General features: G+C 45.0%; 2 protein-coding genes across 4 annotated transcripts; one reads left to right on the top strand and one right to left on the bottom strand.

Annotated features, from left to right (window-relative positions):
• Positions 1 to 8: 8 nt before the first annotated feature.
• Positions 9 to 11,575, bottom strand: rcan1b (regulator of calcineurin 1b). 2 transcript variants are annotated; one of them, XM_049569953.1, is made up of 5 exons: positions 11,239 to 11,575; positions 10,965 to 11,116; positions 2,257 to 2,430; positions 2,019 to 2,178; positions 9 to 1,877 (listed from the first exon to the last, which is right to left on the bottom strand). In XM_049569953.1, exons 2-5 carry the CDS (start codon positions 11,085 to 11,087, stop codon positions 1,693 to 1,695), a joined length of 642 nt encoding a protein of 213 aa, XP_049425910.1. In that variant the 5' UTR covers positions 11,088 to 11,116; positions 11,239 to 11,575; the 3' UTR covers positions 9 to 1,692. The 2 variants fall into 2 exon arrangements, with proteins under 2 accessions (XP_049425910.1, XP_049425911.1); XM_049569954.1 differs by lacking the exons at positions 10,965 to 11,116; positions 11,239 to 11,575 and adding an exon at positions 3,867 to 4,521.
• Positions 11,576 to 13,589: 2,014 nt separating this feature from the next.
• On the top strand, positions 13,590 to 26,295 carry LOC125884771 (chloride intracellular channel protein 4). 2 transcript variants are annotated; one of them, XM_049569951.1, is made up of 6 exons: positions 13,590 to 16,653; positions 22,200 to 22,309; positions 22,415 to 22,540; positions 22,615 to 22,721; positions 22,835 to 23,016; positions 23,100 to 26,295. In XM_049569951.1, the coding sequence occupies exons 1-6, from the start codon at positions 14,107 to 14,109 to the stop codon at positions 23,259 to 23,261; spliced, it is 3,234 nt and encodes a 1,077-aa protein (XP_049425908.1). In that variant the 5' UTR covers positions 13,590 to 14,106; the 3' UTR covers positions 23,262 to 26,295. The 2 variants fall into 2 exon arrangements, with proteins under 2 accessions (XP_049425908.1, XP_049425907.1); XM_049569950.1 differs by lacking the exon at positions 13,590 to 16,653 and adding an exon at positions 20,475 to 20,993.
• Positions 26,296 to 26,340: the final 45 nt, after the last annotated feature.

Below are 26,340 nucleotides of genomic sequence, written 5' to 3'. Positions count from 1 at the left end.
CGTGCGGATTTGAACGGTCAATTCTTTATTTCATGGCAAATCAATCATGGTCAGGACTTGTTTTCAAGATAAACGAGCTTCAGACAGCAGTAGTAAAAAAAGGATCTGAAGTGACAGAGCCTTATGCAACCTCCAGACGAGCTGGCCGACTTGCTGGCAGTGCGTCGTGTGCTTCACAGTGCTACATTCTCTCATCGCCCTGAAAGAATATCCTTCACGAGAAAACACAAACATTGCTTCTTCACAACTACAATACAAGCCTGGAGCAACTGATAACTAGAAATAACATGATCAATGACCTTTATCCAACTAGTTAAAAGCAGCATTACTACATGACACAGAACAGATGTGGTAATAAGTGGAACAGAAGATGCTCTATCTACATAAACAGGGTTTACATGTGTATTATCCAGTGATGGCCAAATGAAGCTTCACGAACCACCAGTTGTATTTGCTGAACCCACTAGATGGCGCTCTTGGTGTAATGAAAAAGGCTCAAGGGATGGCAATGCAGTTTGGTTTCAACCCTTTGTTGAACAAAGAGTGCCAGAGTGGATCCAAAAACATAAAGACAATGGCTCATGAAGCTTCATTTGGCCATCACTAGTATTATCTCACCCACTATAAGGTTGCTGCCAATAGCTCAAACATTACAGCTTCTTCAAGCCGAGACACTGACAACAGCAAAAGAAAATGTTCCTATACATGCAGAGTGTGTGAACAGGCTCAACTCAAAGTTAATAGACTTGGCCCTGTTTTGTTTTATCCTTTTCTTTTCACTGACAATACACCATGGTCGATGAAGTTGGAAGCCTCAGATTAACAAAGGCTGGATGTGTGTGCGTGTTTTGCATTCAAGAATAAAGCCATTGTAATTTAGCACACAGAGAGACGCTAAAATAATCCCCAAACAACACTTGGACAAGTCATCAGAGGGACAACACTGCGGCTCACACTCCTCGTGTGGGGCCTGACTGGAAACGTGAGAAAGGCGAGCTTTGACTTGACAAATCCACCACGAAACTGCACATGAAGCTGTGACATCAAACATGGCCTCACACGTCAGAGAGCACATGTTGACCCCTACAGCTGACTGACATACACATGTAGCACCCAAGCAAAAAATCAACAGTCATTAAGTTGTTTAAAAGAAATCAAGTTCCCCTCGTGTCTGTCGACTGAGCTCCACCAGGACAGTGATGCTGCATTCATGTCATGTGGGAATAACCAACATTCACTTTAATGCTCTTGTACAGACTTTATTTGCATCTGACCAGCTTCATCTCACAAACACAAACTCAGTTATGGTACATTTTAGGGCTTTTTTTTGTTGCAAAATATCAAACAAACCAAGGTCATTTTACACTATGATCAAAACATGAGTAAATTATTTTCTATATTTCACAACTAATGTTTTCTTCAGTTCCGTCTCCAAACCTCAGATTCACAAGCAGTACATATCATCTGATGGCTAAACTGAACAGTATTCCCCATTAGGACATTCTTTTCTCCCATCTTTCCCATGGGACATGAATGCAGCATTCGACACTAGGTTTTCTCTCTCCGATACGGGACATGGCAGCACCCGCGGGCGGCTTCCCAAAGTCCTCAAACCTTCTTTAAAGCTCTGAGAGCGTGTTGAGCTCAATCACTTCAGGATGAAATGTTACGATCTTCACACTGGCGTGTCGCTCATTGCTCCACTCTGGGCGCGAAGTCGGGGCGTCGCGTCTGGATGATCTTCGGTCGCAGCGGGCGAGGCTTCTCGTCTTGGTCGCTGTCGTCCGGGGCCGAGCTGTCGCCCTGCTCGTCCTCGCAGACGTGGACGACCACGCTGGGGGTGGTGGGCGTGGCGGTGTGGAGCTCGTACTTGTCTCCTGGGGAATCACACAAGAAGTCTGAGCTCAGTTAGGAGCGGCCAACAGACTGCAGAGAGCGCACACTTTAAGAACGTACTGTTTCTTTGTCATGCATTAGCTACGCTCAGCAAGTTTCAATGATGAGGCGACACACTGTACCTGGTCCGAGCTTTGAGATGGCACACAGCAGGTCGTAGTTGATGACTGGTGTGGCGTCCTGGGACTGTTCCCAGCCGACTGGAGGGGAGGCAGGCGGCGAGATCAGGAACTGTTTGTCCGGTTTGGGCGGCTCCAGCCGAGGACTGCCTATGTGGACAGACTGTGCACACAAGGACACGTGTGAGTGAGCAGTTCAAAACACACTGAAGAAATTTGAACAAGATGAACGAGATGCTACCTGAGCGAAGTACAGTCTCATTTCTTTGCCGTTGAAGTCCGTCTTGTGAAGCCGGAGTCTCGCCTCCGCTGCGGCCAGAGCATCGCTGAAACTGATCCTCACCCGCCGGAAAGACTTGAAGTACTGGAACTGCACCTCCGGGTCGAATGACCGGAACAGAGCCTCGAAACTGGCCTGAAAACACACAGGGACAGAGGTGAGAATGGGGGGGGCGGGGGGGAGACTGAGCTTCATCACTCCGCTCTTCTGTCCCTTCTTATCTAAAAATATTAAACGCTGTGAGCCAGAGGCAGCCATGAATACAGTTATGAGATCTCAAGTCGCTATGAATAAAAGTGATAAAAATAGCCTCTATTAGCATACACTATATCTGTCCTCTTGATTCGAGAGCCTGCAGATTGTGTGTGTCTGAGTGTCAGCTACGGCCTCAACTTTACTTGACCAACTGTTGTTACAGAGGCAAACCAAGAGAGAACAATGAACCTGACACACACTGTAAAGACATATTGGATCAGACTCTGTATTGGCAAGTGAACAATACTGTGTTTTACCCAGTGCACTGCAATGCAGCACAAGAGCAATCACTGGCTGTGGACTTGTGCTGTGAGTCATGATGAAGTCAAAGGAATATGGGGTACTCAGCTTTGCCTGAGGAGGTCTTCCAGTCGCTTATTATCACCCACAACACTCAAGACACGTCAACCTGACCCCACATGCTGATAAACATTTCCCTTCCCGGAATCCTCTAGAGGGTTCTCTGTGGGGTCTCCAGGAAAATCAACAATACTCGGACATTAAAGAACACGTCTCTGTAAACTGTAAACCAAATTACCTGCCTATTGTGTGGAATGTTCTGATTCGGTACATGTGTACACGTTCTTTAAACGCAGCTTAAAGACAAAAGAGCAAAGGACAGACGGGCTTTACCGAGCTGATGTGAACGCAACACAAGGACCACTTTGGACACGAGTATGTACTCTTGTCCTGTTGTGCCAAGTTCTCTCCACTGAAATGATAACTCCCAATGGCCCAACTTTGACCAATGGCCGACTGTCGGCTAGGTGTGTCAGGGCCTTTCAAGGAAAACTTGGCCATTGCCATCTAGTGGGTTCAGCAAATACAACTGGTGGTTCATGAAGCTTCATTTGGCCATCACTACTGTAACTGTAAATGTTATGAAGACCCTCTAGTATGGGTTTGGTTCCAAAAAACATCGGATCCTACATTTTCCATAACGCAACCCCTACACATCTTTTCCCTTCCAACATCTTTGGAGGTGTAGTTCTAGAAACCTACAGTCTCCAAGCCTGAGCCAAGACCCAGATGATATCACTATGACATCATCACAGTCAGAGCCTTAGACGACAGAGTGCTCTTACAGGCTGTGCTCCTCACGGCGAGAAAACTGGCCACTTCTTGTGAAATCAGGAGTGCCGGTTAAATCAAATCCTACTGATAGATTCATCGGTAAAGAAATATGTAGCTTCAGGCCCAACCAGTAGAGACTGGTGGCTTCAATCCAAAAATATTTAGAGTCGTCTTCAGAGAATTAGTGCAACATTGGTTTTAATAGATTTAAAAGGAGCACTTGAAGTAGGGCACTTTCCTACCTGTGCAATGGAAGAGTTGAACACTTCCTGGTTGGTCACCGAGGCGGCCAGGCAGAAGCGGTTACACTTGGTGGTCTTGATGTGCATGATGGGCAATCCGGGGAGGCGGAACCTTTTCCACCTGATACCTGAGGTCAGGGTGCAGCGGGACGCTGAAACAGTCTGCAACGGTGCCGATGATGATGGAGAGGAAGGGGGAAATCGGGGAGATCGGAGGAGCTTTGCCTTCCCCAGGGTGACAGATGAGAAGGAAGTAAAAGATGCTCCTTAACAGGAAACAGGTGCGCTTTTTTCCCCCAGCACCGACCTCTTACACGTGGATGTCCTGCCTCTTCTGTCTTCACACTGAACTAGTCCACAATCTTAGAAGACACTACGCTACATTCACGTCACCTCGGTCAACGCGTAGCCTCGTGACCCACATTCCAAGGTTATCTGGTCTGGGTCTCCTGCCGCAACACTTCCAACTAAAATCCAAAATCCAACATGTAGCGCTCAGCACTGTGTCCAGTGTGTCACTGGCAGCCTGTGTGAGCTCTGCAGCAGCCTGACAAGTGAAGGAATTTTCCAGAGATTTGGATGTGGACAGCCGAAAATGTCATTCAGCCTCTTCTGAGCTCACTCTCTCGCCCTCTCTCTCCCACTGCTCCACAGCCGCTTAAATGAGCCCCTGCCAGCCGATGACGCATTACCCACAATCCCCTCCCTCTCCTCAGCCTGGTCTCATTCATTTGTTCATTCACTGCAGGCCAATCGCCTGTGGAAGAGGGAGGGACGGCCTGTTTTTTTTTTCCTTTCTGCCTATCCTTCTACCGACAGATACAAGCCAATGCTGACTAATCAGACAGAAAGAAGGGCAATGTGTGTGTGTGTGTGTGTGTGTGCGTGTGTGTGCGTGCGCGTGTGTGTGTGTGCAGAGAGAGAGACTGGAAAATAATGACATCACTGCTGAGCCAACTGACGCATGAATTTGCTTTTTGTTGCATTTAACTGCGGACAATAATCCTTTGTTGAGTGGAAAATATGTGACAATGCGCCTTTCACCTCTTGATTTCACACACATACCAAAGACTCAGCTGAGGGCATGAAGCTAGATGGCTCATGTGGATGAATCTGAGCGAGAGAGAGAGAGAGGACAGCTGACAGACAAGCAGAGGAGAAAGGCAGGAACAGAATAAAAGAGCGAAAAGAGAACGAGAGACATGACGGGTGGGAAGAATGCAGGATGGAGGGATGAAGGGATGAAACGCAAGGGGTGGGGAGAGGTGGTGCTCATGGAAAGTATGCAGTTTGATAACACGCTTTTATGAGGTATTAATAGCAGAGAGCTTGAAGTAGAGGGGAAGTGTGTGAGTGTGTGTGCAGCCAGCAGTTGGAAAAACAAGATCAGACTGTGCAGCTAGTTCCTGAACATTTGCACCTGTGTGTGCGTGTGTGTGTGTGAGTGCACGGACACTTGTTGGTTCGAGAGAAGAGGTGATGGTCTGGTTGGAACGTGCCCATCATAAACTATTAGATTAACATGTCAACACACTGAGGCCCATTAAGTGTAAGTGTTCATGTAACGTGTCTGCGCCGGATGGAAAATGTGCGTGTGGAAAATGAAGTGGCATAATGTCAGCGCGCCTCTCCGACAGTGAAACCGATGCTCTTATGTTACGTGTTGTTTGTTGATGTTAAACATTACCGTGTGAGTATGTGTGTGTAGGTGCTAATCATCTCCAGACCTCACCCCGCTGTGGCCGCCATGTGAGAGTGTACACACTCAGCGCCGCAGTTTTCCACCCCTATGTTTTTGTTTCATCTTCCCATTTTTTCCATTCCCTCACTGGACAGACAGGCAGGTGTGCACACGCTCAAAAAAACACCGGACACAGTGCTGCGTTACTCGCCAGCTGTTACTGTTTTATTGCATCATGTCCACCTTTCCAAAGCTGAGGAGGAAGTTACATCGCTCAACTATGTTTCCAAATAATCTGTATAACTGAACTATTTTTAATGACACACAAAGCTCCCAAAGCTCTCTCCGTTTCCATTTCTATAACCACTGAGACTCTTTGTACTTTTAGGTGGATTCCAGTTCCCTCAGGTCAAATTCCAGTGACACATCCTTATTTTTACAGCCCCGGCTCTACACGCCTCTGCCCTGCGACAAAATCCACTTTCAGCCAGATGGGCATCAAGTAACGGAAGACAGACTCCACTGACAGGCTGTTTCCCTGTGGCCTTCACAAAATTCCCCATCTGAGCAGGAAGAAAAGTCCCGGAGCACAATGACACATCGCTCCCTTTTTCCAGCTCGAACACTTTCAGAACAACACAAGTGTATCTCTCACTCCTCCACGGAGTTACACGGACTCTGAGTCACTGCCCGTACAACACAACAAAACTGCTCACATTTTCCATTTGGCATAAAACTTGTTTGTGTGAAGCTGGTGCTTCTCGTTCATCGATCCATGTCCAACTTGCTTATCCTGTTGTGTAAGAATGCCAATCACACATGTATAATGTTGATGCTTTGCATAGTTTTGCATCAAAGTAATAACTGGAACAAGATTTGAATCTGATTACCTCAAATTTTGATGATCTCATCCACAGCTGCCACTGGGAGTGTGTCCCGTTGGAAGTCCATGACTTTACAGACCTACATTGGAGTTTTCCCTGACCTAAATCTGTTCTTCCATGCTGCATCATTAATGCTGTTTTTAGAACGTTTTCTAAAAAGTTAAAGGCAGAAAGTTAAAGATGACACACTTCTTCAATATTTTAAAGGGACACTGTGTCGCATTTTCAGTTGTTTACTGGCAAAAATCAATGTCTGCATTCATAAATACTGGCGTACTATTACCTCCACCAATAATCTGACTTATTCTCGTAAGGAGGAGAATTTCGGATTTGTGCAGGTAAATCGTTCCGCCATCTTGAAAATACACCCCCCAGCAAGGGACATTTTGTTGAGAGCCAGGCCAGCGCTGCGTGACTGAGAAGCCGAAGGAGAGGAGCCAGAAGCGCTTCGCTTCTACCCTGGCACTACTGCAGCATAACAAACTCCCGCTCTTTGAGCATAACGTAGGATCATGCATATGCGGCATCCTCGTCGCCAAGACAGCACAACAGGGAATCAAAACAGCAATGTGACTGGCGGATTCAAAAAACGAGGGTCAACATTGGGGTAGCCTTTCCCAGGTGGAGAGCTGCTGACGGAGAAGGTTTTTAAAAGGGACGCTGAAGTTGCCTGCTTTCTTCTCGACAGGTATGTTAACGTCGTGGTCTTGACTGTCGCTCCTCCTCTTCCTCTCAGTCCTCTCTCTCTCCCTCCCGTTGCAGGTGTTGAATCACCAGATGAGGATCAAAATATAAATGAATAATGTAACCCGTCATAGTTGATGCTTGTTAAACTCTGAGGATCGTAGAGCAATATTAGCACTTTGGGAACATTTGCTTGTGTTCGTTAGCTAGTTGCTAGATGCTATGTGGTACCAACCCGTGCTATGTGAGCACGCTATATCAAATAATAGGGCCGAATTTTTACCCAATTTTGACCAACTGGATCTGGATGAGCCATTTGAATTTGAACACGTCTGAATCCAGCTAAAGGTAAACACAGACGTTCATTTCCCCTTTCCGTTATGTTGTCGGATAATTATACTAACAATCCGAGCCTATCTGTGTGAAAAAAATGCACTTTTAGTGAACGTATTTTGACGTTGTTTGGCGTTGTCTGAGTGCCCTATCATTTAATATAGCGCGTGCTCACGGGCTGCAGGCAGGTCAGCCCTAGCTTCGTACTGGAGAAATGTCACATATTGAACATCCTATCACTCATTTAGACAAAAGTAGATCGGAAAATAGGGCCCAGGTTGAGGAAAACATTAGTTCCCCTTTAAAGTGGAATACTTTCTCGCACAAGTTGACGTCGTGAATCAGTCACCTAAATCATAATCTCCTGCGTGGAACAGGCTTTAGTGATGATTGGATCTTCAAGTGTTTCAAAAATGCTTATGAATTTCAACTTCAAATATTCTGCTTCCTCACTTGTAGAAATTTTTAGACACAGCTGCCGTGACATTTTGCAGTGATATGTTGAGTTATAGCCGACAAACGCCATGGCTAAACCCAGCTAGATAACACGGTCGTGTGCGTGACATCTAAGACAACACTACACAACAGCTAATTAATATGCACAAGAAAAGAGCTGGACGGCCTTCAGATATTTCCATCATTAATAAAAGAATTCAGTCAACGCCACAAAATAATCTGTTAATGCGACCTCTTAGCGACACTGCACAGGTCAGTTCGGTACGCTTTCTCTCCCGTTTCCACTGTGAAAAGTTGTGGATGTAATGGAACCGTTCCATACTGTCCCCATTTGTGGCCACCCTTCTGTTGGGGTACCTAGCACACAGATCTGGTTCTAAGAGGTAGAGCTGTGAACACTGCAGTCTGCTGATTGGTCAGTAGCAGACGGTTGGGCTGACAATCATATCCTGTGTGTCGATGAAGAACAATGGAAGCTCTTACTGTCTTCATGTGTGTAAATGATTCCTTCCTTCTCATCCTTAAACACAATCAAAACAGTGCTCTCAAGAACTCATAAAACATTCACACACCCTTAGTGGAATATTAGTCATATGATCTGTCAGCTGACTGTCAGATCCTCGCAGACGCCCCGTGGAAAAACAGCAGGATCATGGAGGAAAGGAAAGAAAGGAAAAAACAAACATTTTTACACCAGATGCCCTTTGCCCCCTCTGCTCTGTTCTTTTTCCTTTTCCATCAGCGTCAGCAAACCCCGATGGCACACCGACAAGCAATGGCTCATCTCGCTGCACCGTGTGTGCATGTGGTTGGTAAACTGCCTGAGTGTTTATCAGCAGTTGGGATCAGGACTGTCAGTCCCTCCAGGATGTCGCCACAGTTTCACCCTGAATATGATGGTGACCTTTCTTAAGCTATGCCACGGAATTCATCATTTTATTTTCACCTTATTCTGGATTATGGGTGCGTCTTCCAGCGCCAAACCGGAATGTGTTTTCCAATGGCAATAGTACCTAACGCTGCGCTTATCCTCTTTCAAACAATGAGCAACAACAAACGGTGACTATCTAATCACTACCAGCTGTGTGACCAGGGTGTGTCTGTGTCTAAGTCACCATTTGCATGAGTGTTCAACGCTTGTTTTTCTACAATCAGGTCTACTGCCAGTGATCAGCGCCTCGCTACAACTGATGGTGTGCATTAACTTCTCCACATTAAAGAAAGCATGTTCAGTACACCACTTGCTACACCTCTGACGGGATAACATGGTATTACCTCTCATCTCTGACAGCCATCTGTGCGTTAGGGATTAGCTTGCCTTGTCACGTTAACATATTGTTAAATTTAACAGAGCCTGAGCCAGCTTAAAGGGATGGTGCACCCAAAAATGAAAATTCAGCCATTATCTACTCACCCATATGCCGAGGGAGGCTCAGGTGAAGTTTTAGAGTCCTCACAACACTTGCAGAGATCCAAGGGGAGAGGAGGTAGCAACACAACTCCACCTAATGGAGGCTGACGGCGCCCCAGATTCAAACGTCCAAAAACACATAATTGAAACCACAAAATATCTCCATACTGCTCGTCCGTAGTGATCCAAGTGTCCTGAAGCCCCGACATAAAAAGTTGTTTGGAAAAATGTCATTTGAAGAGAGGCAGTCAGAGCTACAGGCTACAATGAGGCTAAAAACAGAGTTCAAATGAAGTTTTTCCAAACAACTTTTTATGTCGGGGCTTCAGGACACTTCAGGATACTTCAGGCAGTATGGAGATATTTTGTGGTTTCAATTATGTGTTTTTGGACGTTTGAATCTGGGGTGCCGTCAGCCTCCATTAGGTGGAGTTGTGTTGCTACCTCCTCTCCCCTTGGATCTCTGCAAGTGTTGTGAGGACTCTAAAACTTCACCTGAGCCTCCCTCGGCATATGGGTGAGTAGATAATGGCTGAATTTTCATTTTTGGGTGCACTATCCCTTTACGGTAAAGATGGTTTATGATTTCTAATGAGTTATAATCAGATATTGATACATGCAACAAACATTTAACATATTCCTGTATTAATATTAGCTGCACATAAAGTGAGTTAACGTGATGTTTACAAGCTAATGCTCGGCTCATCCGCCTTATTAATGCAATTTACACATTTTTGTAACTGTTGATTTATGAAACCAGACTTCTACTGAGTGAAACATTTAGTAAAATTTAGAACTTCAGACATTCATGATAGACCGATCAGCCAAAACATTATGCCACACAACAAAAACTGTCAAGAAACGGCCCGTGGAGCGTGACAGAAAGCTCAAGGTGTTGACCTGGCTTCTAAATTTCCCAGGTCCCAATCGGCTCAAGGATTCTTGGGATGTGCCGGTACCCCAGATGTACCCCTAATCCAAGGTGGGGCCTCCTTGGATCGGACTTGAACCCTTGACACAGGATCTCTGGGAGTGTCCTGCGGTGTCTGGCACCAGTGCGTTGTGAGGTGAATTAATGGCACGTGCCACAGATGCTCAATCAGAGTGGGATCTGGGGAATCTGGAGGCCAGGTTGACACTTTGAGGTCTTTGTCACATTCCTTGGGCCGTTCCTGAGCCACGTTTGCAGTGTGGCGTTGTACATGGTGTAAGGAAACTCTACCAATGTCAACAGTCACATGATCACATAACAAACCCTGAAACAAATCCATATGTTGCATGCATCTTACACCTGTCTGTGGACTGTTTCCAAATCTGTTCTTCTGTGTCTCTGGTTGATGTCATTCTTGTGCCTCACCCACTGGGATCAAACTGATCTGATGCAAGTTAAGCAAGAACCAGAGTCACTGCTGTCATGTGTCAGATCACAACCACAGTAGAGCAGTGTTGTTTGACCTACTGACTCCATCTAGTGGTCTCGGTATAGCACCACCAAACCCCATTCAAACATTAAATGATCAGTGTTTCCTTGCTCCATTTTTTTCGCAGGACAGTACTGAACATATTGTACATGATCAGGAAAAAATCTATACACAGAAATGCACGCATCGGCCAACATATATGCACAGACACACACACTACGTCCTTACCTTCAGGCTGCCTTCATTGAACAAATCCTCCGGTACTTTGCAGGCTATCAGGGCGTTGGGTAAATCGGTAAACTGGACATCAACCGTCGCCTCCTCCTCCCTGCCATTCTCCGCCTGCTGCATCACGACTTTATGATGGTTTGGGCTGTTATCTGGAAGCACAGGAAACCATTTTACACTTTAATTAAAACACTTGGCTAACGCCCACCACCCCTGCCTTACTGTGTAGTTAGCTTAATGGCTATTACAGTGATTCATTTAATGTCGTACGTACCAATAAAGGCGTTATATCATGATAATGTGGTGTGAAGCAGCTCTCTCTGCGGTGTTTTCCTCCGAACAGCCCAAAGAATTAAGCGAGTGTATTAGCTTGAAAGCTGCACTAAGCGGACTAGCTAATTATGCTAAGCAGGAATCCGCAATGACGCCGCTAAACACGCGATGTTTTTTAAATATCTCCTGTCGGGTCAGTGTGGGTAATGGCGGTCGTCTTGTAGATAGAAATGTCATAAATTAAAACAGCGCAATATTCTCTAATATTGACTGTGGACAGACTTCTCGGATAATTCAGTTAGCATAGCGCAGAAGAGACAGGATGTGACGTCAATTGAAGAGCAGCCGCGATGCATTTCCGGTTTTAATATTTGTGCTTTTTCCGTTGCTGTTTTTTAATATAAAACATTAGAAATATCTGTCGAGCTATTACAGAATATAAACTTTCACAAAAATGCTTTTGTTTAATATATAAAAATGTAATATTTCGAACAATCTGCAGTATTTGACTTCGAGTGCTGCTCTCTGCTCCCCTCTCGTGGCAGCCTCTTGTAGATAGCTAGATAGATAGATAGATGGATAGATCAAATTAGTATATGGACATTAGAATATAGAAATAAAAAATATATACAAAAATGAGTAGTACTAAATTTAAAATATACAAGAAATATACAAGAAAAAACTAAAAATATCAAATTGCAGGAGTGAAAAAGATGAAATCATATACACAACACCGTGAGAGGTGACGTAGAGGTTGTTGCTAACGTTAGGCTTTAACGGACAACGTTCGCATGACTCTTGACGTCACCGCCACTAAGCTTTCAACTGATTTCAGCCGCTTTATTTTAGAAACATTGTATAATGGAGAAATCGGACTGTTTAAGCTAAATAAGAAGCTGTAATGGCGGACTGCCAGCACTCTCGCCTGTTCAGGGGTGATGACGTTTAATGTCCCCGACAGGGTTTGTAGTCGTATTGAGCATCTTCTTAGCATAGCAACCGCCTTTTTTACGACACGTAAAAGCTTCAAAATTTACAAGTAGGGAATTTACTGATGTGTTTTATGTCGTAGAACAAAACCTGAAACTTGCTAAGCTTTTGTTTACCACAGACCTTATTTGAGGCATGTTACCAAAATCCCATTCAAAAAACGTGTTGACTTTTAGACGAGAGAACCGGAAGTGCTAAAAGCGCTAACGGAGTTCCAGGTTTACTGGCACACTCTATTGGTTATTACCAGCAGTGCAAACAAATGGCTGTAATGTAACTATTAAGCTAGAGGATAGAGGGCTGAGACTGCGCTGGGTGGTCAGGATTATCCATGATGGATAACAGTTTGCTCAATGGAAGTTCCAGAGGTTGCAAAACTGTCTCCCTTAAATCTTGGTTTGGATTTTTTTTTTGTTCATGAGTTGTGTTTTTGAATGTCCCCAAAGATTGGGTCAGACACTGTTTTGACTTGATGCACTATGAATGTGACAATATCGTGATTGAATTTATCCACTATCTCACATGCATATGCCCTCCTTCTTTCTCTTTAGCTTGTGTGGAAGCTTCAGAATCACTGCTCTCATATTCGCTGGCATATCCAGTTCTCTCATGTATTGCACATCCTCCATTGCATTACAACAGTCATGCAAAAAGAGTGCATGCGCTTGAAGAGATATGATGTCTTCAGGTTTCATGACTGGCCAGCTGAGGACTTTCTAAATGTAAGCTGCAGTGATTTTGTCTTAATTCCCAAAGTGTTCTTCTAATAGATGCTCAGCCATAGCGTAGCCTCTGTGGAGAGCCATATGCTGACAGCTACGCACTAGCTGCTTTGGCTGGCCTCATGTGTATTTATCCAACAAATACAAACAATCACCTTTATTGCTTGCATTGCTCTCCACACAATGCTCAAAAGCTCTGATAAATGTTCCATACTACTGAGGATCCCTGTCAAAAGAGATGAAAAGGGTGGATGTGTCCTTTAATATTGCTGCGTTGTCATAAAGTTGAGAGTGGTGCATCCACTTACATGTTGTCACTATTAGTTAAACATGAATGAAAACAAATACAAAGAATGGTATTGTGGCTCCAACAGGTAGTGTGTGTGTGTTCAACTCAAGTGGTGCTGGTCCCAGGGTGGCAGAGGGGTTTAAGCTCCTGGTCATGTGGGGATCAGCCTCCCTTTAATCCTCTGGAGAGAGAGAGAGAGAGAGAGAGAGAGAGAGAAAGAGAGAGATCGTATTTATTGATGTCTAACTGTGCTGAGGGTGAAGTACTACTTCGAATACAGTCGCCACAAGCAAAGAGTAAGAAGAGTGTGTACCTGCAAACCCTAAATCTGTACACCTTAATAATATACGTTGTCTTATGTTCCGTGGAGGTAAATCTCAGAATCTGGATTTTCTTTCCTTTGCCTGGAAATTTGGAACTTTCTGGGAATCTTACAGGACTTTAACAATCTTCAAGGCTTTGAAAACACTCTGAGATCCATCTCAGAAGCACTTTGGAAACCTGGACTCATCTGGAAATCGTTCTTCACAGCAGAACTTGGAAGCTATTACAGGATTTGAGTCCTTTTGTGACCTTCGTGACACTTTTTACATACTCCTAGTCCCTTGCCTTGGAACATCAGAGACACCTGATTGTTTTTGAATACTTTCTGGAATACTAGGTTCATTGTACAATCTTTGGAAGCCTGGCGTTATCAGAAGCACACTGAGATTTACTTTTTGACCTAACCTGTAAACTGGAACCATTCTGCAATCTAAGTCTTTGTACTTCTAAAATCTATCTTTGGCTGTTTCAGGAATTTTGGACACAAACCGAACTGTACGCTGATTCCTGAGTAAGTCCCCCATCATTCCCTCAAACTTTCCCAATGGCTCAGTCAGGCTCTTGCCCAAACTCAGATCTGCCAAATGGCGCCATTGTCCATGGCCCGCTAGGTATTTGTTCAGACCCAGATACCCAGAGAGGAAGAGAGGACGAGGAAGGAGAAGAGGAAGATGAGGAGGTGGAACTAGCTGAGGAAGTAGGGGAGGATGTTTTGATGATGGCTGAAGCAGAAGAGGGGGAAGTCGAAGGAGAGAGCACAGAGCAGAGTGAAAGGGACGAAGTGGGGATTATCCAAGTGGCGCTGTTACAAAATGGAGTAATACAAGAGGGGGAGGAAGGAGGTGAAAGACTGGAGGAAAACTCTGAGGAAGGAGCAGAACTGGTGGATGAAGAGTATGACATGATAGAACAGACAAGAGAGACAGACGGTGAGGGCAAGGGAGAGCAAGAGTCAAAAGACACAGAGGCAGCATTGATAGAGGATAAGAAAGGTCAAGAGCAGATATTAGACAGCAATGAACAAAATGAAGACAGCAGGGAAGGTGAAGAAATTAAACAAGAGGCAGTGACAGCAAGTTCAGCAACAGAGCTCACAGAGGACGAGACCAGTGACAAAGACAATGGGTTGGTAAAGGTAGTGTCCAGTTGGGATGATGGAGAGCATGTTCAGGATTCTCTGGTAGAAGAGGCAGGAGAGGATACACAGGTGTCTACAGAAGACACAGACAAAGCAGAGGTTGTTACTCTACCCACTAATGTTGACGTAACAGAAAGCTTTGGGGATCCAACAATAGATGTGACCCCTGTTGCCATTTGGACGAAAGAACAAGCCAACAATCAAGATGATCTATACCAAACCTCAGCTGTTGGCAACAGTACCATAACCTTTGATGCAACTGACACAATCAAAGCGGTGGCCAATCAAACCGATCAATTAACCAGCGAGAACGGAGAGGAAACGAAAAACACTGATGAGAAGGACAACTCACAACCCAGCAAACAGGAAGTTGAGTCTGTTAATAATAACATCACATGGCAACAGAAGGATGTCATAGAGGCAAAGGCTGAGGCTGAGGGAAGCACAGAATTTGTGGAAGACTCAATGTCAACCTCTGATAATGTTCAAGACATAGAGGGTGAAGCAAAACAGAATGGTGAGACACCAGACTTTGCCTCTGAAGCCTCTGAGGAACAGCCACAAACAGAAGTAGGGATTGAGGAAACGCGGGTGGTAGGGATCAACCAGAAGGAGCAAGAGGAAAAGTCAGTCCGACAGGTTGAGGTTAATACTCTATCATTGATGGGTGGGGGAGGACAGAGTGCGGAGGAGGATGGGAAGACAGGCGATAACGTTATTAGAGAGTCAGTAGGTGAGGAAGAGCACAGACAATCAGGAGATCTAGAAATGCGAGAGAATATTGTTCAAGTTACAAACCAGGCTAAGGTAGATCTCCAAGAACCTGTACAGCAGTGTGTGGAGGAGGTACTTTTAGACACACAAAAAGATTTGGACCAGGTGGAGGAGGCCTTTGAACTGGAGGAAGGGGGTGAAGTTGAACCTAATCAGTCAGTAGGTGAGGGGACATCAGAGGAGAACGAGTCCACAACAGAGGAGGGTAATGTCTTGCAAGAAGATCTTTCACAGATGCTCAGAGAAGTAGGAACAGATTGGGGAGAAAAACTGAGAGAGCAGGTCCTTGTAGAAGATCAGAAGGGAGGAGGAGCAGAAAAAGAAGAAGAAGAAGAAGAAGAAACAATGGAGGGCGAGGTAGAGATGGCAGAAGAGCCTGTGACTGTTTTAGATGATGAGATTGAAGAGGAAGAGGAGAGCCAGAGGAGAGAACTTGAAGAACAAAAGCCTGCCGCCATTACAGCCCCCTGTGAAACCAACATAGCTGAGACAAAGGATGGAGAGCATCAAGAACTGCAAGAACAGAAGCTTGAACTTGGTAAGGAGAATGAGGAACAGAAAAATGAAAAAGGAGAGGTAGAGAGGGACGAGAAGCCAAAAGATGACAACAGAGAGGTAGAGCTGGATATCAATGGAAGAGTTAAAGGACTGAAGCAAGCAATGGAGAATGGAATTTTGAGTCCTGAACCACAGCCACTCAGGAAAGAAGAATGTGGAACGACAAGAGTGCTGTCACCCAGGAGAAAAGATAATGACTGGATTAAAAAAGTTCAATGCGAGGAAGAGGGAGAACCACAAATAAAAGACTGGAGGAAAGAACTGAAGCCTGTGAAAAAAGACATCTGGGAACCCGAGAGGGGACGAAAAGAATGGCCGAAGAGGGAAACATCACCAGAGGAGAAAAGTCCTCCAAAGAAGGAGGACTGGATAAAAGAGCTGAAGTCAGTGATTAAAAATGAATCCCTGCCCAAAAAGAGGGATGAGCAGGTGAAGAAAAAGCGGGTGGTGCTGTTGGAGGATGGCCATTCATACATCCCCCAGCGGGAAGAGATGATTGAGGAGAGAAAAGAGGAGGTGAAACTGATCTCCCATAGGAGGGTGGGGAGCCCTTTGCCTCCTGAGCACAGGAACAGAGCAACACCCCAAGACCAGGACTACGAGATCTCACTTTATGTCAAGGTAATGAACCACATGAACCACTGTACACATACTCTATGTCTACCCTGAGTGAGGAACTCTTCTTATACTCTGAGAAAAACAAGGGTTCCTTCATGGTTCCTCATTTAAGGTAACAGACCATGATGGTTTCAAAGCATCTAGTACCATAAATGACCTTATGGAGCTCTGTGTATATTGACTGAGAACACAAGCCATACATCAAAATGTTCCACTTGCTTGCACTTCCACTTTAGGAGCATCATTCATTAGGAGACTGACTGACTCTGGCAAAGACGAATGCTGGATTAAAGCTGCTGTTGAGCCAAGCCATTTTGGCTATGGGGCCTAAGCCTAAGGAGGCAGTCCTGTGGCACGCCTGTTGGGAAAGAGGAGCAACGACTCATAAGGCTAGCAAAGTCAGAACAAAGCGACACAAAAGACACCCTAACAATTTAAACTCAATATTATACGTCTTTTTTTTTTACATCTTCTTGCAGTAAGTTTTTGTTAGCTGGCCGCATGCGCTACTTTTTTCTGACGACATCCACGTAAAATTCAAGTATCCAGTTCCAAGCATTGCTGCTTCACTGTTGCTAGTTTTCAGGGTGAAGGAGTAAGAAATTCACAATACCACTGAACTTGTTGCCAGGAGCTCATTTTAACAGCAGCACTTGAAACGAAACCATCAGACACAAATGAAAAATTAAAGGCGTGCCACATATACTATCGCATAAATAATGATTTAATCTAATTGTGTATACTTTATCAATCCCCGAAATACACACACATGCACAAACAAGACCCATAAATCCAGGCATCCTGAGCAGTTAAGGGTTTGGTGCCTTGCAGGAGGTGAACTGGCACCTCTCTAGCTACCAGTCCATGCTCCACATTTGGTCCAGATGGAGACTTGAACCTGCAACCCTCTGTTTCCCAACCCAAGTCCCTATATTGCTGCCCTAAATGTTCACTTATATTAAGAAAACTGGCATGAACTTGTCTGGAAATAGATGTTTCCTGTTTGAGAGGTGCTGTTGAGCTGCTGTAACTGAAGCCAAAAGACTTCAAGGAAACTTGACAGTTACTGTGTGAAGTAGTCGCCTGGCATAGATGCTGCGCTCCTCGGCACATTGTGTGTGTGTGACAGAGAGAGAGAGAGCAAATGACAGAGAAACCCCATCTTGATCTGCTTACCTTATCCCATTAAGACACTGATATCCTAATCCATCAGGAATGGTAGCCAACATTGCTCCACGCATGCAATTCTTAAGATTGTCAACAAAATAGCAGCAGCACCCTGTACTCTACCATCATTGTAGAAGTTAAGAAATACAATATACTTGTTAGAAATGTGGGCTGAAGGTCATAGTGATTATGGTGGCTAGTTTTTTGCTTTTTGTGTGTGTGTGTGTGTGTGTTTGATTAAACTTTAATTAACACTGGTGAGTGTGTGTCATCTTAACCTGTACACAGAGGTCAGTATGGCTCTCCGGTTCAGCACATTCCTAGCTGAGATAAGAATAAAGGAGGGCAGCGTTCTGACAGCCAGCAGAGAGGTTTAACGCCAAGAAAAAATGCACTAATACGCACTCCAAGCTTGCTCTCCATGGGAGCTCACGGTCAAACAACAGCGTTCTTTGTCAGAGACTCCGTTGGCAGCACACACTGAGGTAGATGGAAAGATCATGGAAAGGTTCAAGCATCCTTGGGCTCAAAAGCAGTCAAGGTGCACAATCTAGAGTGGCTTTATTCACCCCGCACTGAGACAGAGGGCCAACCAGCCAGAAAAACACCAGAGGAACTATTGTAAATCTGGAGTGAAAATACAGCATATTTATTTATCTGCCTCTGTCTTTTCTGTCTTTCCTGACACCCGGGAGCTTGTTTAAGGGCAGCGATGACTGAATAGCAGTGCATACAGTGTTAATCTCTACATTCTCACTCCGTAAGCTGATTAGCCTGCTGTTTGGTGCCGAGAGCTCGAGGCACAGTGCTGCTGCAAACAACACATACTCACCTCAAACTGGAAACCACATGCACATTATATTGACAGCTGAGAAACACCACCAAGAAGGACCAAGGTTTAACTGATAAAAGTTTACTGGGTTTCTGATACATGTGAGCACTGCTGATCCATTGACCCGAGCTGTCCCGTCTACTTGTACACTCATGCTCAGCCTCACCACCTGCTGGGCCCCTCTCCCTGAGAGCTTGAATGACGTAAACAGCCATTATGGGACTTTTGCACGGGGCTACTTTCTGCGATTTAGCTCATTAGACATATTGGATTAAATGTATGAATTTGATCTTGTTATATATAAAATTAAAGGTGACCAGCGTTCTTAATTTGCTTTATTTCTTTCACTCTTTTTGTGAAGCTTTTCCTTGTCTTAGGAAACCATTTCAAATGGTGGACTCGAAGGCCAATGCTGATATTCAATCGATGAAGTTAAAGAGAATGCAGATAAATTTGATATTTGAGAAAGACTCTGACCCTTCTGTCAGACAGAGGGATGGACTCCTAGAGCCAATCATGAGCCCTTTTTAAACAGGAGTTGTGCAAATTTGCAGGAAAGCCCAATCAGTCTTTGTTCAGCATTGGCAGTATAAAAACAAAATTGAAGAGTAAGTTTTCCGGGGCAATGGGGGGCGTCAGCAGGTAACAAAACATGTAGCTCAGAATGTGACGTAAACAGTGACGTGGGAGGGAAGCCGCGGCTGGTTAGTCCTTCAGCGATTCTCTCGTAAGTCGGCCCGTTCTTCACCGTCCCCGTCATCTGACGGTTAATGGCCTCTTCGTTTGCAAGGCCAAGGAGGGCGCGCAATTCCTTGTCTCCCCAGTTGCTCATCTTTACAGTGTCTGTCAGGTTTGTGTTTCCCTCTTGCTACTAGCTGCTCACTAATTCCTGCTATCAGCTGTTTCCTGTTTATCCACCGCCAGTGGCTCGCACATGCGGCGTCATCATCAGCTCCTCCCACAAGTCTTCAACAGCCCCTGTTTAAACTAAAAGGTTCCGCCAATATGTCTACCCTACAAGGCGGAAAATTGGGCACCTTGGATCAACTCGCCAATACGGTTCTGTGTGTCTAAACGCGCGCAGCTTGCCGGCAAAACGGCCCAACATTCACTGAAAATCTGGCAGTGTAAAAGGGGCAATGTAATAAGGAAACAATGACTTAATTCCCAGAAATGAGAACACTTTTTAGGGTTCCTTGGCCGTGGAAAACCCCACAAACTAGTTTTCCAGGCCTGGGAAAGACATGGAATTCATAAAATCCTTAGAATTTTGGAAAAGTCATGGGATTTTGTTGTTCGTAAAATTGTCAGAGGAGTCTCATCTCACTTGTATAACCTCCAGCAAGATGGTTCCTGGTTTGAACCCAGGGTTGGGGAGCACTTCTGTGCAGAGTTTGCATCTTCTCCCCGTGTCAGCGTGGGTTTCCTCCAGGTGCTCCAGCTTCCTCCCACAGTCCAAAGACATGCAGGTTAATTGGTGACTCTAAATTGTCCGTAGGTGTGAATGTGAGTGTGAATAGTTGTCTGTCTCTATGCGTCTGCCCTGTGATAGTCTGGTACCTGTCCAGGGTGTACCACATAGCAGCATAGCAATCACATAGCAGATGTAAAAGCGAGAAAACAAAAGAGGCATCTCAGCTGCTGTGGGTGTGAAAAAGATCTTTCCATTCCTACTGCTACACACACTCACACTGGACACATTGTGTTTGTGATGGAGCAGAGATTCCACTGCCACCCACACCCAACACTGTTTTCCACCCTCCAACTTCACACAACCACTAACCCCATGTCAGATTATTACGTTTGTTACGGTTATGGCCTGGCACATAGTCATGCATGGTTGGAAGTGCTAGAAGCTGCTGGGTGACGTTAGGTTTTTACAGAGCTAGTTGATGAACCACTAAGGTGCTAGCTTGTTTGTTGTCAGTGCCTAGTTTTTTTATTCTCATATTTTGCGTGAACAGACTCTTTATGCTGGCACCGACTGGTTAACACACATTTTCCCATGAGACAGTCTTTGATATTTATTCTGACAAAGAGCGATTGTATGTGGAAGCGACTCCGACATTCCAGAGAAAGCAGACTGATGACAGACATGGTGCTGCTTCGTGGCGATCATGGTGTTGCTGGGTGATAACAGGAATGCTCTGGATGAACTAAACATGGATTATTCTCGATTTTTCCTGAGTTGAAAGCCTCACGTTTGGGTCTGGTTTTTGTTACCGGGGTACGATGACTGTCAGTGTGAGCTTTCACTCAATGCTGAACTGAATTGACCACCATGTCCTGGTGTGACATTGCAGTTAAGAAGTTAGGCTTCCCGACCATTGAGCTGTTTGTAAAGGTAAGTGATACTGAAAACCCTTTTCTAATAGCGACAAAGTCATTGTCAGTGCCTTTCAATACACTAGTCCATGCGTGGTAGCTATAGACGAGGGATGGCCATGGTTAGGAAAGCTTGCGGTCATAATAAAGCTGCCTTTATTGTTACATTAGTCACTCGTCTACCACAAGACGAGATGTGACACCAGTGCTACAGGAAAGCTCTTTCGTGAATAACATTAATTCAAGGTGCAATTACGCTTTGAGAGAGTATGTTGAGAGACAGGAAGCAAAGATGGTCTCTGGTATCCTGCTCCATGATTTTGATCTCTTCCAGTGGATGCTGTGAGAGGTTTTGGTCATGGGTGCAGATCCCGGGGGTGGGGGGGGACATGTCCCCCCCAATTCCTGAAAAACACAAACTGTGCCCCCCAATTCAAAATAGCCTAAATGATTGAAATTGAACAAATGCATTTTCCGACTCCACATTCCCAATTCTAAAATAAATGACAATTGTGGAACAAATATTTTTATAAGTAAAAATAAAATGAATTTATTTAAATAAATATGATTGTGTTGGGTCAACTTGTGTAACTTGTAAGTATTTATTGTGCTCTTAGAACTGTATTAATACTAGCATTTCTGGCTCTGTAAAAAACATGATCAGTTAGATTAACCAAGCTCAGTTAGGGGCTCATATTCTGATAATCATCCATATCCACTGATGTATACTGTAGTCCTATATACTGGGAGAAAGGGAAGATGATGAGGAGAATTGGGAATCTGTGAGAGGCGAGAGATGAGAACGTGAGTGGACATAACATGCCTGAGACCCTGAAATATTATAGACATCCTGGTGCTTTTTACCAGTTGAGGCAATAGGCCACCCACCTAGAGCCTGGTTCTGTTTGAGGTGTCTGCCCATTAAAAGGAAGTTTGTCCTTGCCACAGTTGCCAGGTGCTTGCCAGTGGGGGAATTGCTGGTTCTCGGTACATTGAATTAAAGTGTATGGTGCTAGACCTGCTCTATATTCTCTCTATATACATAGAAATAAAACTGACTTAGTTCACAAGTACTCCCTTGCTGGTGAAGTTGTCGGATCACTATGCTGCCTCCTGCCTATCAGCTAGACCTGGTCATGTTAGGCAGTGACACTCACTCCAAGGCATTCTCTCATTTCTGCACTGCTGTGTGTGTGTGTGTGTGTGTGTGTGTGTGTGTGTGTAGGCAGGGAGTGATGGCGAGAGCATTGGTAACTGTCCATTCTCTCAGAGGCTCTTTATGATCCTGTGGCTTAAAGGAGTCATCTTCAACGTCACCACTGTTGACCTCAAAAGGTAATATGGCACTCACGCCTACTCTGAACATGTCAACACTGGTCATACCATCTTCGTCCTTATTCCAGTGTGTCTGAGTATCTGTCTCCTTTCTTGTGTTATCAGGAAGCCAGCGGACCTGCAGGACCTCGCTCCAGGAACCAACCCTCCTTTTGTGACCTTTAACGGCGAGGTCAAGGTTGATGTCAACAAGATCGAGGAGTTCCTGGAGGAGAAACTGATCCCACCACGGTACAGAAAAAACACATTTATGTAAGAAATAGCTTGGTATTCAGTCGACTTCTCTAATGTGTCTTTCCCTTCAGCTACCCCAGACTGGCTCCCAGACACCGTGAAGCCAACACGGCGGGCATTGATGTGTTCGCCAAGTTCTCAGCTTACATCAAGAACCCAAGGAAAGACACCAATGATGGTAAGAAAAAGAGAGCGCATCTATGTGAGGGCTGGCTAGCTGAGGTTTTAAGGTCATGATGTAACGTTCGTATTTCTCACAATGGACTCAAGGAGCTGTATCTCTATCTGCAGCCTTAGAGAAAGCCTTGCTGAAGTCTCTCCGGCGTCTCGATGACTTCCTGAGGACTCCCCTGCCTGAGGAGATCGATGCAGACGCCTCAGGAGACCTGCCTGAGTCCTCCAGGAGCTTTCTAGATGGATCCGAGCTCACCCTGGCTGACTGCAACCTGCTGCCTAAACTACACATTCTTAAGGTCCACATTCATTGGAAGTGTTGAGAATATTTGGCCTGCTGGACCCTTAGATACAACCAATGCTCACATTTTTCTGTTCGCAGGTCGTCGCCAAGAAATACAGAGGCTTTGAGATCCCGGCGGAGATGACGGGGGTGTGGAGGTATTTAAACAGCGCCTATCAGAAGGAGGAGTTCACCAGCACCTGCCCCGCTGAGAGGGAGATCCACTTTGCCTATCTGGATGTCGCGAAGCAAATAAAATAAAATGAAGAGGAAAGACGTCAAACAGAGAGGAGCAAAGTGACTTTAGTAAACTGCGGAGAGATGTATCAGGCGTATCTGTAGGAGGTACAAGTAGTTGTGGGACATAGTTAAAAAAGGAAACACGACAAATGAAGAATAAGAGCTTCAGGTTATAGACTAGGCCCATCCAAACTGATAGGCTACTAAAACTCCAGTGTGTGTGTCGACAGTGTGTGCATGTGTGTGTGTGTGTGCTCTCACGGGTTGGGTTGCACAGTCTACTGTATCTTTATGCTAATCCTTTTACAAATAATCACAACCAGTAATTGTTGTAGTCTTGTAGAACTTTTGTAGGTTTTCACTTTTCAGACGATGGCAGGGCCAAGTGCACTGCAAAGATGAAATCAGCAGCACAGTGAACAAGCCTCACGCTTCAGTATCACTGCATTAGGAACCGTTCAGTCGGTGTTTAGCTAATATTGTGTCGTCGAACGATTAGGTCTTGGTTAACACTTGTTTTTTCCATTTGATTTTATCATATTAATAACTCAGGTGAGGAATGACAGAACATTATAAACACTGTACCATCATGAGGGCCCTTTAATGCGTGCACAAAAGAACGGTTTGACATTTTGGGAAATGCACTCATTTGCATTCTTGCCAAGAGTAAAGCCTAGTTCACATTACACTATTTTCATCCTAATTTTGTGTCACAGAGACTATCGTAATCTTTAATCTGTGTGTGCACACCACAAGATTTCGCCGACAGAGCCCCAGATAACGCGGTGACGTCACCAAACTTGGAGACGACACATCGTAAAGGCATGGATATTCTTTATTATCCTGGGTCCAAACACACCGCGCTCCCCGTGATCCTGTGGATGCTGCCATTATTATTGTTGCTTGCCGGCTTGTCAGTGTTGCCAGATCTTGGAAGAGAAACAAGCAACCAGTGCTGTGGAAACAAGCCCAAAAGAAGCAACTATCATGCGTTTAAATAACTTATTAGACAGATATATATAGAGGAAGGTGACGTTTAGAGAGCAAGCCCAAATAAGCAACTCCACTTTAGAAACAAGCCCAAAGTCGCGGCTAATAAGTGGACCTGGCAACCCTGTGTCTTGTCCTCATCACATTTTCTTCATCCTCCTGCGTGCTGACATGGGACGTATCCCGCCTCTCATTGGCTGATGCTCTTTATCAGTCGTGTCAGTCTTCTCCAGTTTTCTAGCATGCCAGATATCCAGTCTGTTACAAGACACCTAACATTATGCCTGACTCGCTACCTGACACTCCTAACGCTGGTAACTGTAACCTTTAACTAAGCTTTGTTATTTCCCTGTGGTGTGCAGTTGGACTTGAACGTATGCCTCACTTACCTAATGTGTGTAGATCTCTGAGCTGTCTAGGGGGTAAATGGGTTACTCACCCTTCATCAGACCTGACCGCTACTGTAGGCGGCCACCCCGACCCTACGCTTTGGGCGTCCCCTCCGGTCGACGGCCAGGCTGGGCCAGCACAAGCAGCGTTGTTGTGATTTTAGTTTATAGGGGGGGTTGAACGCGACCCCAGATCAGGTGAGGTGTGTAGTAGCGTTCCCAGATCGGTGGATTTTGTCTCCGGATTTCTGAATGTCTGTCGGAATCTTCTGCAGAAATGTGGCGTGGCAGTCTGTCGGCGTCTCCAGCAGCCAGCCTCGACTCCAATCAACCGCCGCCTTTTCAGGTGTGTGAGCTCCTAGGAAGGGGAGCTACCCAGTACCCCAAGTGGAACATCAGCTTCTCCCTGCTTCCTAACTCCACCCCTAACTGAACACCTAGGCCTCCTAATTATGTGCCATAACACAGTCCCAGTCGCAGTCAAGGGGGCGACTTGCTCGTGGGCTTGTTCACACAGAGGACTCGTCGGGGCAGACTATCTGCCGACTCACCTCCGACCCAAGGTGGCTCTCAAGATCCTCTGCGACGTCAAAATCGCAGTGAAAATCGTGTAATGTGAACTTGGCTTTAGGTGAGAATATGGATACCACTCTGGTGTGTACACTAAACATGAAGTTAGAGCCAGGTGTTGGTTAGCTTAGCCTACAAACATGGAAGTGACTGATCCGACCAAGAAATACTGTCGTTTCAGTATGACGGACTTCTTAAATACAAGTTTAGTTGCCAGAGGGGCAAAACAACCAGTCACCTGGAGCATGAAATATGTCATGGTATGGTTTTATAATTGCCGAGTTGTAGGTTATTTTGGTCCCAGAACTTGCCAGCTGTCTTCTATGCATTCCCAAAAATGGAAGTCTGTCATCAGCCCAGCCTCCCTTAAAGTGTTCAATGGATCCACTGCGTGTTGTACTCCTGCTCCGAAAGTCCAACTAACCCTCCCACATTGTCCATTTGCTTCACTAAATATCTGTATTCCTGGTAATGATGGATGAATCAATGGTCAAGTGAAGTCCGACAGTTAAAGCAGTTAGGAGCCTTTTCTACTTGTACATTTATTGATAGTTAATTGAACTGAATGTGTACTCTCTATATTGATGCAATGAGACTATTTACGATACTCTGATCGTCTTTGACATGCTTCTTTTGTATCTGTTGTTACTGACTGGCTGAGTGTGGGCAGGCCTCGGTGCTGGTTGGTTTAACTGCTGGTAATGACTCTGTGATTGACCGCCATCTGGTGAAAAAGTTGCGTTCATGACATACAACAGCCACCTCGATTAAAAACTGTGCCTCCTGTTGTTTTATCTTGATTGATTCGGTATTTTATTACAGGTTAAGGTTTAATCAATTAAATAAATGATTTAGTAATTCTGAAGAAACCATCTCCCAACCCAAATTCAGAAAAAAAGAGGACAGAATTTGTTTCTTGTTCCCTTGAATGCAGCTTTATTTCGTTAAAATCGCTTGTTTGATTGATGGACAGAAGTGGTTGAGTACGTTTTAGACATCTTCCAGTTTGGCAGAGATGAGCATTATCTGCACCAAAGCAACCGTGACACCAGCCTGCTGTGTTCTGGCCTTATATCCTCTCCGGGGAGAATCTTTATTAAACTGATTTAATCACTATGTGCATTGTTTGTTTCTCAAAGTGTTCTTTCTAT

This window comes from Epinephelus fuscoguttatus, linkage group LG24, assembly GCF_011397635.1.
Source record: "Epinephelus fuscoguttatus linkage group LG24, E.fuscoguttatus.final_Chr_v1".
Taxonomy (NCBI): Eukaryota; Metazoa; Chordata; class Actinopteri; order Perciformes; family Serranidae; genus Epinephelus; species Epinephelus fuscoguttatus.
This window is presented reverse-complemented; position numbering and strand designations above follow the sequence as displayed.